Source organism: Gymnoscopelus microlampas, assembly GCF_963454915.1.
Source record: "Gymnoscopelus microlampas genome assembly, chromosome: 11".
NCBI classification, from domain to species: domain Eukaryota; kingdom Metazoa; phylum Chordata; class Actinopteri; order Myctophiformes; family Myctophidae; genus Gymnoscopelus; species Gymnoscopelus microlampas.
In genome coordinates, this window is record NC_139948.1 from 42724708 (window position 1) to 42741532 (window position 16825).

Here is a 16825-nt window from a genome sequence, read left to right on the forward strand (position 1 = left end):
TAATAATAATAATAATAACAATAATAATAATAAACAATTTGACCAACCTTTTCTTATGGGGTTCCTGGCAAAACAAATCAATGCGGGGATCCTTAACATGAAAATGTTTGAGAACCACATATCTACAGCATAAGTGATGTCACTAGGCCTACATTGTTTATTTGATCTAAAATTGCTCTATTAATACCCTACAAGCAGTGCATGTCAGACTAAAATTTTAGCGTGAAAGTTTAGTTTAGAAAGCATCCGTGTCATTTTAAGATTTCTTTGGCTATTCAAAAAATAGCAGATATACAAACTCTGGTAGATCTGCAAAACAATATATATATATATTCAAAATGTTGTTCCAGGATTTGACTTAAAAACGTTCGCTTTAAAAACACATATATTCAAAGATCTGCAAAACTTTTCACGATTTTTCACGAAAATAGCAGATCTACAAGCTTGTAGCGCGGCACTTGTGCCGGGCTACGAGCTTGTAGATCTGCTATGTTTGAATAGCCAAAGTATAAGAATAATGGTTATAGCTAAAAAACCGAAAATGACACAGCATACGTTCCCGGATTGAATGGGTTAAAGACTATGGACAAGACACAAACAAAAATGTCATGATTAGTCCTCTATTCTGGAAGCATGCTGTGTGCAGCATGTGCGTGCATTCTGGAGGCACTGTAATTGCTTATTGCTTAAAAAGAATGTGTCTGACTCTGAGCCCACGCGCTTATGTTGCTGTTTAAAAAAAAACACGACAACAAAAATCACTTTGCCACCGTCATCACCCAAAACCAAAGCCTAGAATAACCGTGCTGCTATACGAAGGCACATACTCACACGTACGACGGATATTAAACATAGCTCAGACTCCCTGCGAAGGTGACATGACAATCATACATAGTCGTTTAACCGTCACATTCCACAGCTGCTTATTTTGCGTGGAGCAACCCAGACGGTGATTGCCGTGTGTGAGTGAGCGATAATGTGAGAGAGGGATCGACACCCCGTGGAGGCAGGAATGTGAACGCGCCATCAGTTGAGGCTGCATTCCATGGTCAAAAAAAGATGTATACACACATACAGGCCCCGCATCGGGCAGACAAATGTGCGACTTTATACTTATTTTTCGCTACGGGAGCTCCTAGACTGTCTCTGTATCGGGAAATTAAAGCTTTTGGGGTTTTTGTGTCTGAATGAAGTTGATGACTGCTTTCTCTTTCTTTCTCTGATGAAGAGAAGTAGCCTACAGTATGTTAAGTATATTGATTTTCTTTGAGTGATCGGTCAGTCAGAAAAAGAGCAATTTACCCCATGGACTGGATGGATAATTCAATAGTCTAACCACTAAACCCCCAGCATCGGTATTGCTATTTTCAGCTAAACTTTCCCCACAATAACAGCAAACAGAAATTACACTAGTATTGAGCCCTGAGGGACTCCGGTTACCCATATGGGGTTTTTTTTCTTCTAGTAATGTGTTGAAAAGCATCCGCTGCCTCCTACCTCTTCAATGATCTGCTGGATATTGGCCCTGAGGGGAACAATGGAACACACCACGGCCAGAGTCCAGAACAGGAAGAGAAGGATGGAGGAACGACATCCCTTCACCCTCTCCAGGTGGATCACACACACCGCCAGGATCTGAGGAGAGGAGAGGAGAGGAGAGGAGAGGAGAGGAATATGTATTTGTAGAGCACCTTTCACAGACATCAGAGTCACAAAGTAGGTGCTTCACAACAATAAAAGTAAAACATGTCAATAACTAGAAAACTAACTAAAAAAATAACTAAAACCATGCCTTCGGCCTGGCGGAGACAATAAAATAAGAAGACAAGAAATCAATACAGGATTATGTTGCAACACAAAATCTGTAATCATAAAGGGCTATATAAAGTCCTGTTTGAATAGGTGAGGAGAGGAGAGGAGAGGAGAGGAGTTTGTCTATTTCAGGATGATTGCTGAGGTGGCTTATCTGGTCAGGGTCATGTACATTTCGTTGAGCTATCTTGTCACTGAGCGAGCCTTAAAAAGCCATGTAAGTGCCATTGGGGTACACTGTGGTGTCTGCACCCAACCACAGCTCGGGGGCATTTCACAGTCTCTGGTGTTTATATTTCTGTGGGTGCTAGACAGACATACTGCAGGCCAACATGTATGTGTTGTGGACACGTTGGTTTAGAAGGTTTTTTTTTTGTTCTCTCTTTTAGCTGCAAGCCATGCAACCCATGTTTATGACATGGCGAGTGAGCGGATCAGAATGCAGGCTGTGTAGTTTTAACACCACATGAGTTGGCATTCTGCACGAGTGTGTTAAACCCGAAAGAATATGTCTGGTTCTTAATTACGATTTTGGCTGCCATCTGTATTGTCTACAAGAAGTGAAAGCAAGGCCCACATTCATACATCCTTCATGCACTGGGCAGCAGACTTTGGGCTCATTATAGTCATTCGAAATGTGTCTAATTTCACACGAAGGCGTTCGGTGCCGTCATCGGTGGTGCAGGTGAACGTACCATGATGGCGAGGATGTGTATGACACGGTGAACGTACCATGGTGAGGCTGTGTATGACACGGTGAACGTACCATGGTGAGGCTGCATATGACAGGGTGAACGTACCATGGTGAGGCTGCGTATGACAGGGTGAACGTACAGTACCATGGTGAGGCTGTGTATGACACGGTGAACGTACCGTGGTGAGGCTGCGTATGACAGGGTGAACGTACCATGGCGAGGCTGTGTATGACACGGTGAACGTACCGTGGTGAGGCTGTGTATGACTGACACGGTGAACGTACCATGGTGAGGCTGTGTATGACAGGGTGAACGTACCATGGCGAGGATGCGTATGACACGGTGAACGTACCGTGGTGAGGCTGTGTATGACAGGGTGAACGTACCGTGGTGAGGCTGTGTATGACAGGGTGAACGTACCATGGTGAGGCTGCGTATGACATGGTGAACGTACCATGGTGAGGCTGTGTATGACAGGGTGAACGTACCATGGTGAGGCTGCGTATGACATGGTGAACGTACCATGGTGAGGCTGTGTATGACATGGTGAACGTACCATGGTGAGGCTGTGTATGACAGGGTGAACGTACCATGGCGAGGATGCGTATGACATGGTGAACGTACCATGGTGAGGCTGTGTATGACAGGGTGAACGTACCATGGTGAGGCTGCGTATGACATGGTGAACGTACCATGGTGAGGCTGTGTATGACATGGTGAACGTACCATGGTGAGGCTGTGTATGACAGGGTGAACGTACCATGGCGAGGATGCGTATGACATGGTGAACGTACCATGGTGAGGCTGTGTATGACAGGGTGAACGTACCATGGCGAGGATGCGTATGACACGGTGAACGTACCATGGTGAGGCTGCGTATGACAGGGCTGAGCAGGAACACCATGTGCTTATGGATCTCCTCGGTTCTCTTCAAAAGCAGGTACAACACCTCCAGCAGGCCAAAGGATGCCAGGCATAGTCCCAGGAGCTACGGAGAGAAGACATCACATCACACTCTAACCACTCTTTTTATTCAAAACGTTGCTATTTTTTTATTTTGACATATAATGACATGCCCAAAACTGTGACAGAGGCCTTAAGTGTTTAAATGTTCTCCCAGTATCCCGGTGGGTTTCCTCCCACATCAAAAGATAGATACACATGTTTTTTGTTAGGTACTCTTGTTGAGCAAGGCCCAAGAACTGTTGCTGTTCCACTGCTAAAATGTTAGAACTGGACAAACGAAGTAAACAAAGCTGAAGATGTAAGGTATTGCAGAACAAACTCAATGACACAAGCAACATAATATCAACATTAGACAGAATACTAAGAATACTAGACTAACACAATGTGATGCTAACACAGTCACTCCCTGCTGTAAACATTAACTGATGACATGTAGAGGAATTGGATGCAAAGGGGAATATCAATCAATCAATCAGATTAATTTGTGTAGACTCAGGGGTCCATTAAAAACAAACAACATAAAACACTATACATATAACAGTACAGAAAGAACACCCCTATACCATAAAACATCAGCTTTTACAAGAGACAATCATACCAGTGTTTCCAGAAAGTAGACCGATATTGTGTAACACTGAGGCTGGGGTTAGACAGCAGCATAATAATAGAATTCTGAGACTTGTTCAGTCGACACATACATTTGTACATCAGGTTTGTCAATAGGGCATGAAAAGTGTTGACTCCCACATTGCTGAACAACTCACTTGCACTGCGCCACTTTGTTTTTCTCAATAGTATACACATGCAATCATTATAAGCAACCTGAAGCTTATACAGGCTTGCCTTCCTGAACTTAAAATAATAAATAAGCGCTTGTATCATTTAAATAATGTCAGCCTGAGGAGAGAGGCTGAAACCCAAGATAGAGAACATGTGTTTTTTTTTTTTCTCGCTCGCTTGATGATGGTCATTTAAAACACGGTATCAAGGTGAAGGTGCTGCGTCACATGGATAACCTTCATGGCCCTAGCTCTGTACCAAACGGGTCATTTGTTTATTTTAATGCCGTTGCCAAATACAAATTAGTTTTACTATATTTGTGAGCACCCTCCATTGACTGCATATATTCTCTGATCCCTTAAGGCCTAACCTTATGTGCCTAGCCCATACCCTTACATTAGCCTAATCCTAATTCTAACCCCAACGCTAACACTTAACCACTTGAACCCTACAGCGTCCCTATTCTTGGGCGAACACTCAGCGAAGATAGCAGATCTACAAGCTCACAACGTGTCACAAAACAGCGTGTTGTGAGCTTGCAGATGGGCTATTTTCGGGCAAGGATATTTAGCGTAGAGTGAAAACAGGACAGGCCCGAGAGCCCTGGGGGACTCTGGTCGACGTAATTATAGGGTTTTAAGTCCGAACCCTAAAATAGCCCCCTCGGGAATCCCGGCAATCCCCCCTCAAACAAACATCCACTCACCGTCTTAGCACAGCAGAGGCTGGAGAGGCCGATGCGGCCCTGATCCGTAAACCACAGGTAGACCAGGTACAGCGGGGCACACACCCACAGGTAGATGCAGGGGAACCACACCAGCACCGTGTGCTGGAAGCACTGGGTCAGGTCTGGGTGGGGAGTGTACCATGTTAGGTTCCAATCCTGCAAGACAAATGGGACAAAACATACCAAATAAGACAACCTAACATAGTAAGAAGCATGTCTTTATAAATCTTTGACACACAAAACGACTACAGCTATTTGGTTAACGAGAAGAACACTCAGCTGTTGACTCTATTTCACACCATGGAATATACCTTATTGATATGTTTTTGTCCCTTTTGATGTCTTTTGATTAGATTTCTGATACATGCTGGTTATGCAGATGTACATAATGTCATGTCCACAAAGGCTAAGTAGGCAGTGTTATTTTTAGAGCATGTAGTTTGGACAGAAGCTAATATTGATGTTTTACCTGGTATCCTAGTTTCTTTGTATAGCTCTAAATGTTGTTTGCAGCCTATTTACTTGACCATTTAACCTGTCGTTGGTTGACTTGGGTTCATGCCACTTACTCTTGCACTTTGTTGCTCTGAATAAGAGCATCTGCCAAATAATGCCTGAATTCTAAATGTTATATTGGATTTATCTGTGGATACACAGGTCATATACTAGCTACTATACCTGATGTAATTTAAAACTAGGTTTGGGATACTGTAGTATAGTGTATTTGCACCCTATACTCCACCTTGTAATCTTTACATAAACATTCATTTGTAGGAGAAGGGTCTATGATGGATCTGCTGAGTCAATACAAACAGTCATTGACCTAACTATCAGGAGAGGACTCATACTCTCTGGAGCCTTGTGTAAACCGCCTCTCCCGTGGTTTCTGATTAACCTAGCCCACACTCTAAGTTTTCTGAGGTCAAACACAGGTCTGACATAAGACGTTAATAGTGACTTATCCCTGACATGCTTACGATGCACAAAGTTCATTGAAATACAACAGCAAATCCCCCCCCCCCCCCCCACCACCCTGATCAAATTTAGCCTCCCTATTCTGGGCATGTTATGATCGACGAACATACCGCAAAAATAGGTGAAATAGGTGTGTGTGTGTGTGTGTGTGTGTATTGTGAACTATTTTCGGCAGGGATTTGGTGTAGAAGGAAAAAAGGAGGAGGATGAACATACACCCTCTTGACCCCCCTGGTCAACAAAGGATTTAAAGGAGTAGTTCACCCCAAAAAAAAATATTTTCTATCAATTACACACCCCATGAAGCCTTGAATTCATGGAGATTTTATTTGTGTCGCATTCCAGAGCCAATCATTTGATGACCAGCGTAGTCACTCAATTGAGTGATGGTACAACGTTTCGGCCACAGTTGGCCTTCATCAGGTGAAGGCCAACTGTGGCCGAAAACGTTGTACCACTTTTGAAAGTAGCCTTTACATCACTGTAAATTTGAGATGAAAGGTCTGGCCAGCTGGGTCAACAACGGTCAACGGATGATGACTGATAAGAGTGGCTGTATGAGGTCAGCAGCACTGAACAACATGGATAGTCATCACTATTTGATGCTGTTGTACTATATATATATATATATAGTAAATTCATTTATAATTTTACATTTGCAATCAATAGTGTTTGCAGCACTTTATAGAACAGACGGCAATTCATAAAGCTACTGTAACTGAATTTGGTCCAAATAACTTTTTTCTGTTTCTGTTTTCTGCTCCGTAGGAATCTAGCTGTCTATAAGAGGGTCTGTCTGTCTGTCTGTCTGTCTGTCTGTCTGTCTGTCTAATCTCCTTGGCTTCAACATGATCTATGACATACTGTACATAGATATGTCATAAACGACTGATGTCACAGGTGACTGATGCCAAAGTTTTCATCTCAGGTACAAGAGACAAGGGTCCAAACTAGTTTGATTTCACTCACATTTCCATTTTTTTGTTTGTTTGTTTGTTTGTTTTTGCTCTTGGTTTGGAAAAGGACCAAAACGTTGATGTTGTTCGTAACGGACAAAACAGCTTTTGACACCCACATCACTTTGACACCCACATCACTAATTATGTCCTTAAGAGATGTCAAAAGAAGTAAAAGAAGCCTTATATGTTAAAGAACCCCAATGCACTGGTGAGTCATGTGCAGATGGAAAAGATTCTGTTTTAGTGCGTGTGTGTGTGTGTGTGTGTGTGTGTGTGTGTGTGTGTGTGTGCGTGTGCGTGTGCGTGTGCGTGTGCGTGTGCGTGCGTGTGCGTGTGCGTCTGTGTGTGTGCATATACTCCCGTGGTATCACTGGTATGAAACAACACAGAACCCACAGCAAAGTTCGATGAGAGCACAAACCCTGATGTGCAAGCAAACTTTTTACTGTCAGTTTACAGAAAACAACACTGTTAATTAAAAGGTCAGATAGAATACTTTTTTTTTTTTTTTAAACAAATGCCTCGCAAAGCCCGTGTTTAGTGTGATTTTAATCACGTTTGCCCTTTTCCAAACCAACCGCAGGCTCTCCGTGGTCGCTGATCAAAGCGTTTGGTTATAGGGTGAAGGGATTGAAACAGCATGTTGGGTTCAGGGCCTTTCATCGTGATTCTGATCGGTTCAGATTACCCTGCAGCTTTGCAGGGCTGTGATATGAAGGTTTTCATTCACACAAGCTTGGCTTCTTTTGAGGTGTTTAGGAATACATGACGAGAGTCGTGGAGGAACTACATGGTACGTGAGACAAAGTGGAAAAAGGGGGATTTTTTTGTTTTGTTTAAACATTGACACACTTTGTGAACCTGCTGACCTGTAAATCGCAGTGGTGGAAAGTAACTAAGTACCTGTACTCTACTTAAGTACAATTTTGAGGTACTTTTACTTTACTGGAGTATTTCCAAATTTCTATACTTTTACTTCTACTATTACACTACATCTCAGAGACAAATATTGCACAGTATGCTATTTATTTTTTAACATACTGTAGACATAAAACTGGACTTACTGGAAATGTTATGGCCACCATTAATTGTAAATCTACTCAGACAGGAGGCACTAACTGCAACTATTTTCACTGTCTTATTCGTAATATCATATTATCAAAGGTGGTTTAACATTCATTCATAGCATCATCTAGGCTAGGTATTCTCTGCCATTTGCAACATATTTCCTGTCAAAAAACATGTGTAACATGTCAGAAACAGCTCAAGGCTATTAGCTCTGCCAACATAAATAGCTAAGTTTCACAGACAAACTCAAACAAACAGGCTGCACTCCATGTTTCATCCACTCAAAACACTAAAAGGTATGTCACTGCGAAGGTTTATCAGTACCTCTGACAACCTCTTAAACTTGCTCCCTCTGAACCTGAACAAAAATATGGTAGAAATGATTTTCTTTTTTTTAAACCACAACAGAGATCATAAACCCTGGTTGGAAAGTAGGACCATGTGATAATATCTGTGGCTTAATTAACTGAGCCAATAGGAGGCCTGATTTGTTAGAGACCTTTCTTTAGGTGTTAAATCAAACATGTCTCGTGCGGACAGCCCCGAGACATCACCATTTATAATGCTGTCGTGACGTCAACTCGGACTGCGAAGAATCTGGGTGTGACCCTGGACGATCAACTGTCGTTCTCGGCAAACATCGCATCAGTGACACGGTCCTGCAGATTCCTCCTCTACTTTTCAAAAAACAATTGCCCTCGGCAGCCGTGATATTGTCTGTTTGTGGGTCTCCCCGTCTTTTTTAATAAACAAAACAAATGTTCGGGTTGGGATACCATCTCTCCAGCTCTTTAATAAACAGAAAATAAATGTTCAGGTTGGGACTTAAAGAAATAGCACTTACATCACCTTTAATAGAATACTGTAATTGCTATTAGAAGGCATGACAGATCAGTCACTTTTACAGCTGCAATCCGGGACGTATTTTGACGAATAAACGGTTATTGGCATATTCACCCAGCAGCAATTTTGCTATTATTGTATGTAGAACTTCACACCCCACACACATGGTTTATATACTGTAGATGGATGTCAATATAGTAACCACTTACAACCTAATGTTGATGTTTGTGGGTGTGGGTGTGTGTGTGTGTGTGTGTGTGTGTGTGTGTGTGTGTGTGTGTGTGTGTGTGTGTGTGTGTGTGTGTGTGTGTGTGTGTGTGTGTGTGTGTGTGTGTGTGTGTGTGTGTGTGTGGTCCTGTATATGAAATCCCATGGGCCAAAGCGGGTGTATGTCTTGGTCTGTGTGTGTGTGTGTGTGTGTGTGTGTGTGTGTGTGTGTGTGTGTGTGTGTGTGTGTGTGTGTGTGTGTGTGTGTGTGAGACAGAGAGACAGAGAGACAGAGAGAGAGAGACATACTACTACTTTCTTTTTTTTCTCTTTTTTTTGTAGAATTGAACATTGTTTAGCTTGGTCATAGACCAAGGTCCTTGGCTCGGAGGGATGTGTGTGTGTGTGTGTGTGTGTGTGTGTGTGTGTGTGTGTGTGTGTGTGTGGGGGGGGGGGTTTCTGCGCACACACGCGTGGGTATGTGTGCACGTGCGCGTGTGAATTTCTGTCTTGCTGTAAAACTAAAGAAGTTTATTTCAACTTTCAGCTTTACAAACTACAGTCACAATACTGCTTTCATCAACAGTACCCAGATGTTCTCCCGTCAACCGGCTCACCCCATCTTCCAATGCAGAGTCAGACCTCCAAATCTTACAGCACTGGTTTTCAACACCGGGTCTGGGGACCACCAGGAGTCCAAACGTTAAATTGATGAAACGAGTTAAATGAATGAAAACAATTTACAGCGTAGAATGGGTCTCAGAGGATTTTTCCACCGTAGGATGGGGTCTCAGAGGATCTTTACAGGGTAGGATGGGGTCACAGAGGATTTTTACAGTATAGGATTGGGGACTCAGAGATTAAAAAGAATAGTGTCAAGCGTGGGTGTCTGTGGCCTAATGCATATGAAACTGGGGGTCCTTGAAATTAAAAAGGTTAAGAATGATTGCCTTATAGGTCTGATACAGTCGATCCCAAGTACTTACATTACAAACTAGAAGAAGTGCTCCTCGGAACCGGTCACGTCAAGTAGGTTATTGTGGGCCAGCAATGTTCGGAATTCGCCAATCAGGATGGAATATGAAAAATCGGACGGATCCGTCTTGATCACTTGACTATAGAGATAATGTATACCAATTTACATAATGTTTGGACAAAATGTGTGGGAGTAATATTTAAAAAAATGGTTTTGCAAAAAAATTGGACTCCTGGTGGCGCTATAATAGGGCAATGTTAAAAGGTGGCATTTGTTCCTCAACGTAGTGCGGATGTGCTATAGAGATATGTGACTATAGAGATCATGTGTACCGATGTGCGTGAAATTTGGATACAATCTGAAAGAGTAATATAAACAAAATAATATTTTACATAAGTCGGCCTCCTGGTGGCGCTATAACAGGCCCATGTGAAAAAATTGGGGCAGAGGTTCTAAATTGCCATCCAGGGAGTGTGTGTGCACAGTTTCTAGGGAGTCTCTAGGGAGTGTGCATACTTTTACACAGATCGGTGCAGTTATTGCTAAAAACACGAATCGTCCTGTTATAGCGCCACCATGAGGCTGATTTGAACATTTTCAAGTGGCATTTCTTCCTCGGCCTACTAGTGAGAATGTGTGTGTCAAATTTCACGGAAATCGCAGGCTGTGTTCATGATTTGAAGCATTTTGTTCAAAACAGAGCATTTCTGCAAACTTTGGAAGCAAATCTTAGCCAATCAGGATGGAATATAAAAAATCTGAAAGACTAGTTGTGTTTAATGACTATAGAGATACTGTGTAAGGATTTGCGTGAAGTTTGGACAAAATCTGTAGGAGTACTGTCAAGAAATGTGTTTTGTAAAAATCGGCCTCCTGGTGGCGCTATAACAGACCCATGTGAAAAATGTGGGCATCCAGGGAGTGTGTGTGCACAGTTTTGCTGCGATCATGCCAACGGTGCCGGAGATTAGCTGTCCACAGCGGGACGGACGGACAGACACACACACACACACACACACACACACACACACACACACACACACACGGCCGGACATGCCTTCGGCCTCGCGGAGACAATTATCAAATAACACAATATTTATTCATATAAAGTTATTTGTTTGCAACACAGTGCCAGTGGGTCTCTGATCCAAATGGTCTCTCTCTTCCACCCTCAACTTACAGCTTAGCCACTGTATACTGTATGCTGAAGTGCTTTAGCTACAGTATCTCTTGGAGAGAAGTGAGCCTGCTGTAAAATGATTTGAACTCAAACTAAACCATTTGCCAGGCTATACACATTACACACACATTGAACTGATTCAGCAAAGGGCAGGTCAGTTCAAAGACAACCTCTTTAGATTGCAATGCTTTCCAGACGTTTACTTTTCAAGAATAACAAGGGGGTCTAGCTACAGTAACTCCCCTGCCACCAAGCTAAACACCAATTTAAACACTATTTGAGTTATGGCTATGGGGATGCTTTAACCCATTACGACCTGAGGCTGATTCTGGAAATGTCTTCTAAATCCTTACAGTTTTCTGAAAAACGTATGTTGCTATATCAGTGGTGCTCAAACTTTTTCATGTCAAGGACCCCCAAAATATATAATATATATTCAAAGATTTGCACACATTTTCAAGATTAAAAAAGAAATAGCAGATTTACAAGCTCGTAGGGCGGCACGAAGTGACGCGCTATGATAGAGATAGAGATATGAAGATATAAAGTGAGGCATGCTACACATCAACAGTTACCAGTGCCGGCTTAATGCAAGGACACAGGGCACACCAACCTTGGGGGGCACCAAACGACAGGGCAAAAGTGAAAGAAGACTCAACTATCGCCAAAAGAGCATCCACATTTTGAAGCAATGGCAGCTGAAGGAGCGCTAAAGCAGTGAAACGCGTCGGCAGCACACGCTGGCGAAGTGACAATTTTCCGCGCCGCAAAGGTTAATCCGCCCCTGACAGTTAGTGTACATGATGTACAATGGGGCATACTAGCACCGAGGTGCTGAATGGAGATAGCAACCATTATGAAGGTAGCAGTGTCACAATTGTCACCTACTTGCTACTTATTCCTAACATCAATACATGGAACAGAACAAATTATCTCATCCAGGAACTGGAACTTACAAGTAAATCAAGATGCTGCTGTATAGTTTATAGTGTGGTACTGTAATGTGAATCACAGATTAATTTATATTCCTACATTGAGTAATTGTCAGTTCTGATGCTGAACAGCAGGTCACCACTGAGAAAAAGAGTTTGATATGTGATATGATTATCTAACTCTGAGAAATGGTTTTATTTGGAGGGTGTTTTATTCATTCTGCCCTAGCTGCTTATGTAATACTTTTTCTCTTTGGAAAATGGACTTGGTAATGTTGTTTCGGAAGGTGCCAAGTTGGACAGGCCAGTCCCTGTATTTACTTAATGCTTTTAGAGACAGATGAATTTCTGTAAACAAATCAATGGAAATGTGTAGAGACACATGGTCACATGATTAGCTGACCGCAACGTGTGCTGTACAAGACGGAAAACAGACTTCAACATCCTTCACATTTGTTCAACAGGAGCTGAATGAGCATGCGTGCGTGTGTGTGTTAAATGTAAATTGGTTTTCTAAGAAACCCACCCTCTGTGGCAGCCAGGTAGGTTAACCACATGTACAGTATCTCTATTTTGGGCAGGTCATTATAGACGGAAACATTCAAACCATTTGAAAGAAAATATTTATGTATTTATTTATTTGTATTTATACATTTGTACACGATGTGAGCTTGTGTTTGGCTATTTTCACTTTTTGTCATACGACTATTAAGTATAAATGGTTCATTAGCAGACATTGCAGGTTCAATCTGTCTACTGCCAGGTTACCTGGGGCTAAACAGAGACAGACGAGTGAGGCCAACTACTATTTAACCTACAGATGAGTCGATCATTAATTGCTCACTCGCATGCTGCTTTCTGTGTGTATGTTTGTTTGTGTCATTATGTGTTATGACCTCCTGAAGCTTAATGTGAACAACAACCACTCTAGTGCAAACTTTCGGGGAGTGTCTTGTAGACAGAAAGAAAGAAAGAAAGAATGAAAAAAAGAAAGAAAGAAAAGTACAGAGAGAGAGTTATGAAGGACAGAGCCAGGAGTCTATGAATCATGAGATGATTCTGTGGTGACTCAGGTATTAGGACCATGCTCACTGTCAAATTCAAATAACACTTCCCAGAATCACTCAGCACAACACGACCACACACGACCGTGTGAGCGCACACACCCACACACACATTTTTTCTGCTATTATAGTAGAAGCATCATTCACATCACACACAATGTAAATGGGGCAACAGACCATAAATATACAGAAGCTGGTGTCTGCCTCTCTCTCTCTCTCTCTCTCTCTCTCTCACGCTCTCTCGCTCTCTCTGTGAAAATCATCTCAAAACTTCTGTCAAGTCAAGGCATTTGGAGCGCCGGACAGAAAGGCTTTACTGTACATGACACTTTATCCCGTCTTCCTCCCCAGAGCCTGTACACATTGAGGCCTCAGAAGGTTAATTTCCATGCCTGGCTTTGCATCCATGCATGAAGACAGAACACACTTACATGGTTAATGGTGCATTTATAAAGTGCCATTCTCCAAAGCACTTTACAAAGTGCATTACATTCACCTATTTGCATTCACACGCCGACGGGGGAGGAAACCATGCCAATTAAGGCACCAACCTGCTCATTGTGAGCCATTAGGTCTTGCTCATGGACACTTTGACGCGCAGCTAGGAGGAGCCGGGGCATCGGACCGGGAACCTTTCGATTCCAAGACGGCCGCTCCTGAGCTACTGCTGCCACCCCCCATAACATATAGATCTGATATGACCAATCTGATTATATACCTATAGATACGGATACTGCAGCGTATCCACAGCCTGTCATACACAGTACAACAACAGTTCAACTCCGAATGGACCCTTAAGGGTACGTAACTCAGAGTGTGTATACAAATGGAACCAAATGGACAGCATTAATCCATTCAATCTGTGTCATTTTAGATTTCTTTGGCTATTCAAAAACAAAAATGTAGGTCTGCTATTTTGTGCAAATCTTTCAATATATATATTTTTAAAGCGAACATTTGTAACTCAAAGTTTTGCTTCATGTTGCTATATCAGCGGTGCTCCAACTTTTCCATGTCAAGGACCCCAAAATTATACGTATTTGGCCGCGGAACCCCCCATCTCAAAATGCTTTGTTCCAGGGGCCCCCCAGAAGCACAGATGAGAGTTAAAAATGTTCGCTTTAAAACATATATATTCAAAGATTTGCAAAAAATGTCCACGATTTTTCCTTGTATACTGTATCTGCTATTTTTGAATAGCTAAAGAAATCTTAAAATGACGCAGATGCGATCTTACTGTATAAGCACAGGGTCATGTTGTACTAACTCACCCAGAGAGGATCCAGGCCACTCAGGCTGCAGAGGTCATCCATTCCTCGTCCACCACCTCCTCCTCCACCTCTTCTTCCTCCACCTCTATACCCCTACTACCCTCTCCTTCCTCCCCTCTTTCAGGGGGAAAAAACGAAAAAAACTAAACCAAAGAAAAGAAAAATCCTGTCTTCTTCCTTGGGATAAATTCCGAACAAACCAGCGGGTTTGCTCTCAAGTTTGTATAAATCCCTCTTTGGTTCCAGACAGTCCCAGCAGCAGGTTTGATGATCCTTCTCTCCTTCGTCTCTTGCACCGTCCCTGTGTTTCTATGTGAAGAGCTGCAGCACACACATGTTCTTTAGAAGCACAGCTTCACAGAAGCAGGTTGGATGGCTTGCTGTGTGTGTGTGTGTGTGTGTGTGTGTGCTGACTTCTTGAATGGCGTAGAGCTTTTCAAACACTCCTTTCAACCAGTGTATATTTGCGGTGTATTTGTGAGACACCTCCTTTGCTCTCTTGTTTTTTGTCTTTTCTTCTTTTTTCTTCTTTTTCAATGGTCTACACATCATGCTGAGCCAGCATCTTGAATGGGTGTGCACACACACACACACACACACACACACACACACACACACACACACACACACACACACACACACACACACACACACACACACACACACACACACACACACACACACACACACACACACACACACACACACACACACACACTCACTCACTCACTCACTCACAAGCTCTCACTCTCACACACACACACACACACACACACACACACACACACTCACTCACTCACTCACTCACTCACTCACTCACTCACTCACTCACTCACTCACTCACTCACTCACACTCTCTCTCACACACACACACACACACACACACACACACACACACACACACACTGCCTAATTCTGGTAGCAAGATCTCACAGTCGCACAATCCAGCTGAGTCGGGCTCTGAGACAGACAGACAGTGTTCTGTATTTGAGGGATCTCTGCTCGGCTGCACACTCTCTCCTCATAGGTGGGAGTCAACACAGAGAACTTCACTCTTGTTTTTGCCTCTTTCTTTTCCCCTCCTCTGTCTGCTCTCCCTCAATCCCTCCCTCCCTCCATTCTTTTTCTCCCCTCCTCTCTCACCCACGTGCTGTGGTCACCACACCACCAAGTGTGTGTGTGTCTCTCTCTCTCTCTCTCTCATTCAGACAGAGAGGAGAGCAGAGAGGGAGACAGCATTGCTCTCTCACAGAGACACAGGAGAGACAGACAGACAGGAGGACAGCTGACAGTGAGACGTGCATTGCCCTCACACCAGTGGTGTAAAGTAACTAAGTACATTTACTTAAGTACAATTTTGAGGTATTTGTACTGGAATAGATGTGGACTTATAACATATAAAACACAGTTGGAGGAGACCCCTGAACCTATAGAACATTGTGATGATTTGCACTGAGCACACTAATTATTTCAGCCACCAGAAAAGTCCTGTATAAACAGAAAACGCCAGCAGACGGATCTATATTTACATAGTGAAAAAAAAAGGTTTTTTTTCACTAGTGAATAAAGCACTCTTTGATAAGCCTCGAGTCAGAAGTGCAAACCTTTCTTGATTAGCCACCAGAATGCACAGTGGAAACAAAACGTTTAAATGACTAACAAACACATTTTTACCCGGTTCATGTTTTGCAGTTTTCGAGATAACACTCAATAAAAGGCAGTCAATCAATCAATCAATCAGTCAATCAATCAATACGCAATCATATAAGCCTATATTACACAATGCAACTGAGCTGTGCAAAGTGTGCATGCAGTTTAAGGCATTATTCCCCGGAGCTTTGCCCACCATCATAACAGAAGTTGAGAAAGCACGACAACCTTCACCACACGCACCACACGAAATAATTACAGCCTCCAGAAACCAATTTCTCTCTGGCTGCACCGACTGAAACCACCCATTTTGTTTAGCTTAGAGAGCTCTGAAAACACCCGCAGTCAAATAAGCTTAGCTGTCCAATATGAACATCTCTCATGATGACATAGTTCCCAAACAGAGATTTCAAAATCACACAGCACTGCTTGAATCCTTTGCTGGAGGAACACTGACAATCCATGTAGATTCCTTTATTTTTAACCCATTAAGACCTGAGGCCGAGTCTACAAATGCCCTCTAAATCAGTAGTTCTCAAACTTCCAAGGACCCCACAAAATGATATGTATTTGGCTGCGGACCGGGCCCGCATCTGAAAATGTTTGTGCCAGGACCCCCAGAAGAGAATTATTGTGTAAACAAAAATATCAAAATTATTCAGGATCTTTCAAACACTTTGAAGATTTTTCAAACATTCTCAAAAATAGCAGATGTACAAG

General features: G+C 42.7%; 1 protein-coding gene across 1 annotated transcript in view; it reads right to left on the reverse strand.

The window, feature by feature from the left end:
* LOC311056133 (multidrug resistance-associated protein 1-like) overlaps window positions 1-14831 on the reverse strand; it is a 59041-nt gene extending 44210 nt beyond the window's left edge. Inside the window, exons 1-4 of the mRNA XM_084072531.1 lie at window positions 14456-14831; window positions 4960-5136; window positions 3370-3495; window positions 1498-1635 (exon numbers count right to left, since the gene is read on the reverse strand). Of these exons, the coding sequence (XP_083928657.1) occupies window positions 1498-1635; window positions 3370-3495; window positions 4960-5136; window positions 14456-14497 (483 nt within the window). The 5' untranslated portion in view covers window positions 14498-14831. The remainder of the gene's footprint in view (window positions 1-1497; window positions 1636-3369; window positions 3496-4959; window positions 5137-14455) is intronic.
* Between the last annotated feature and the right edge of the window lie 1994 nt (window positions 14832-16825).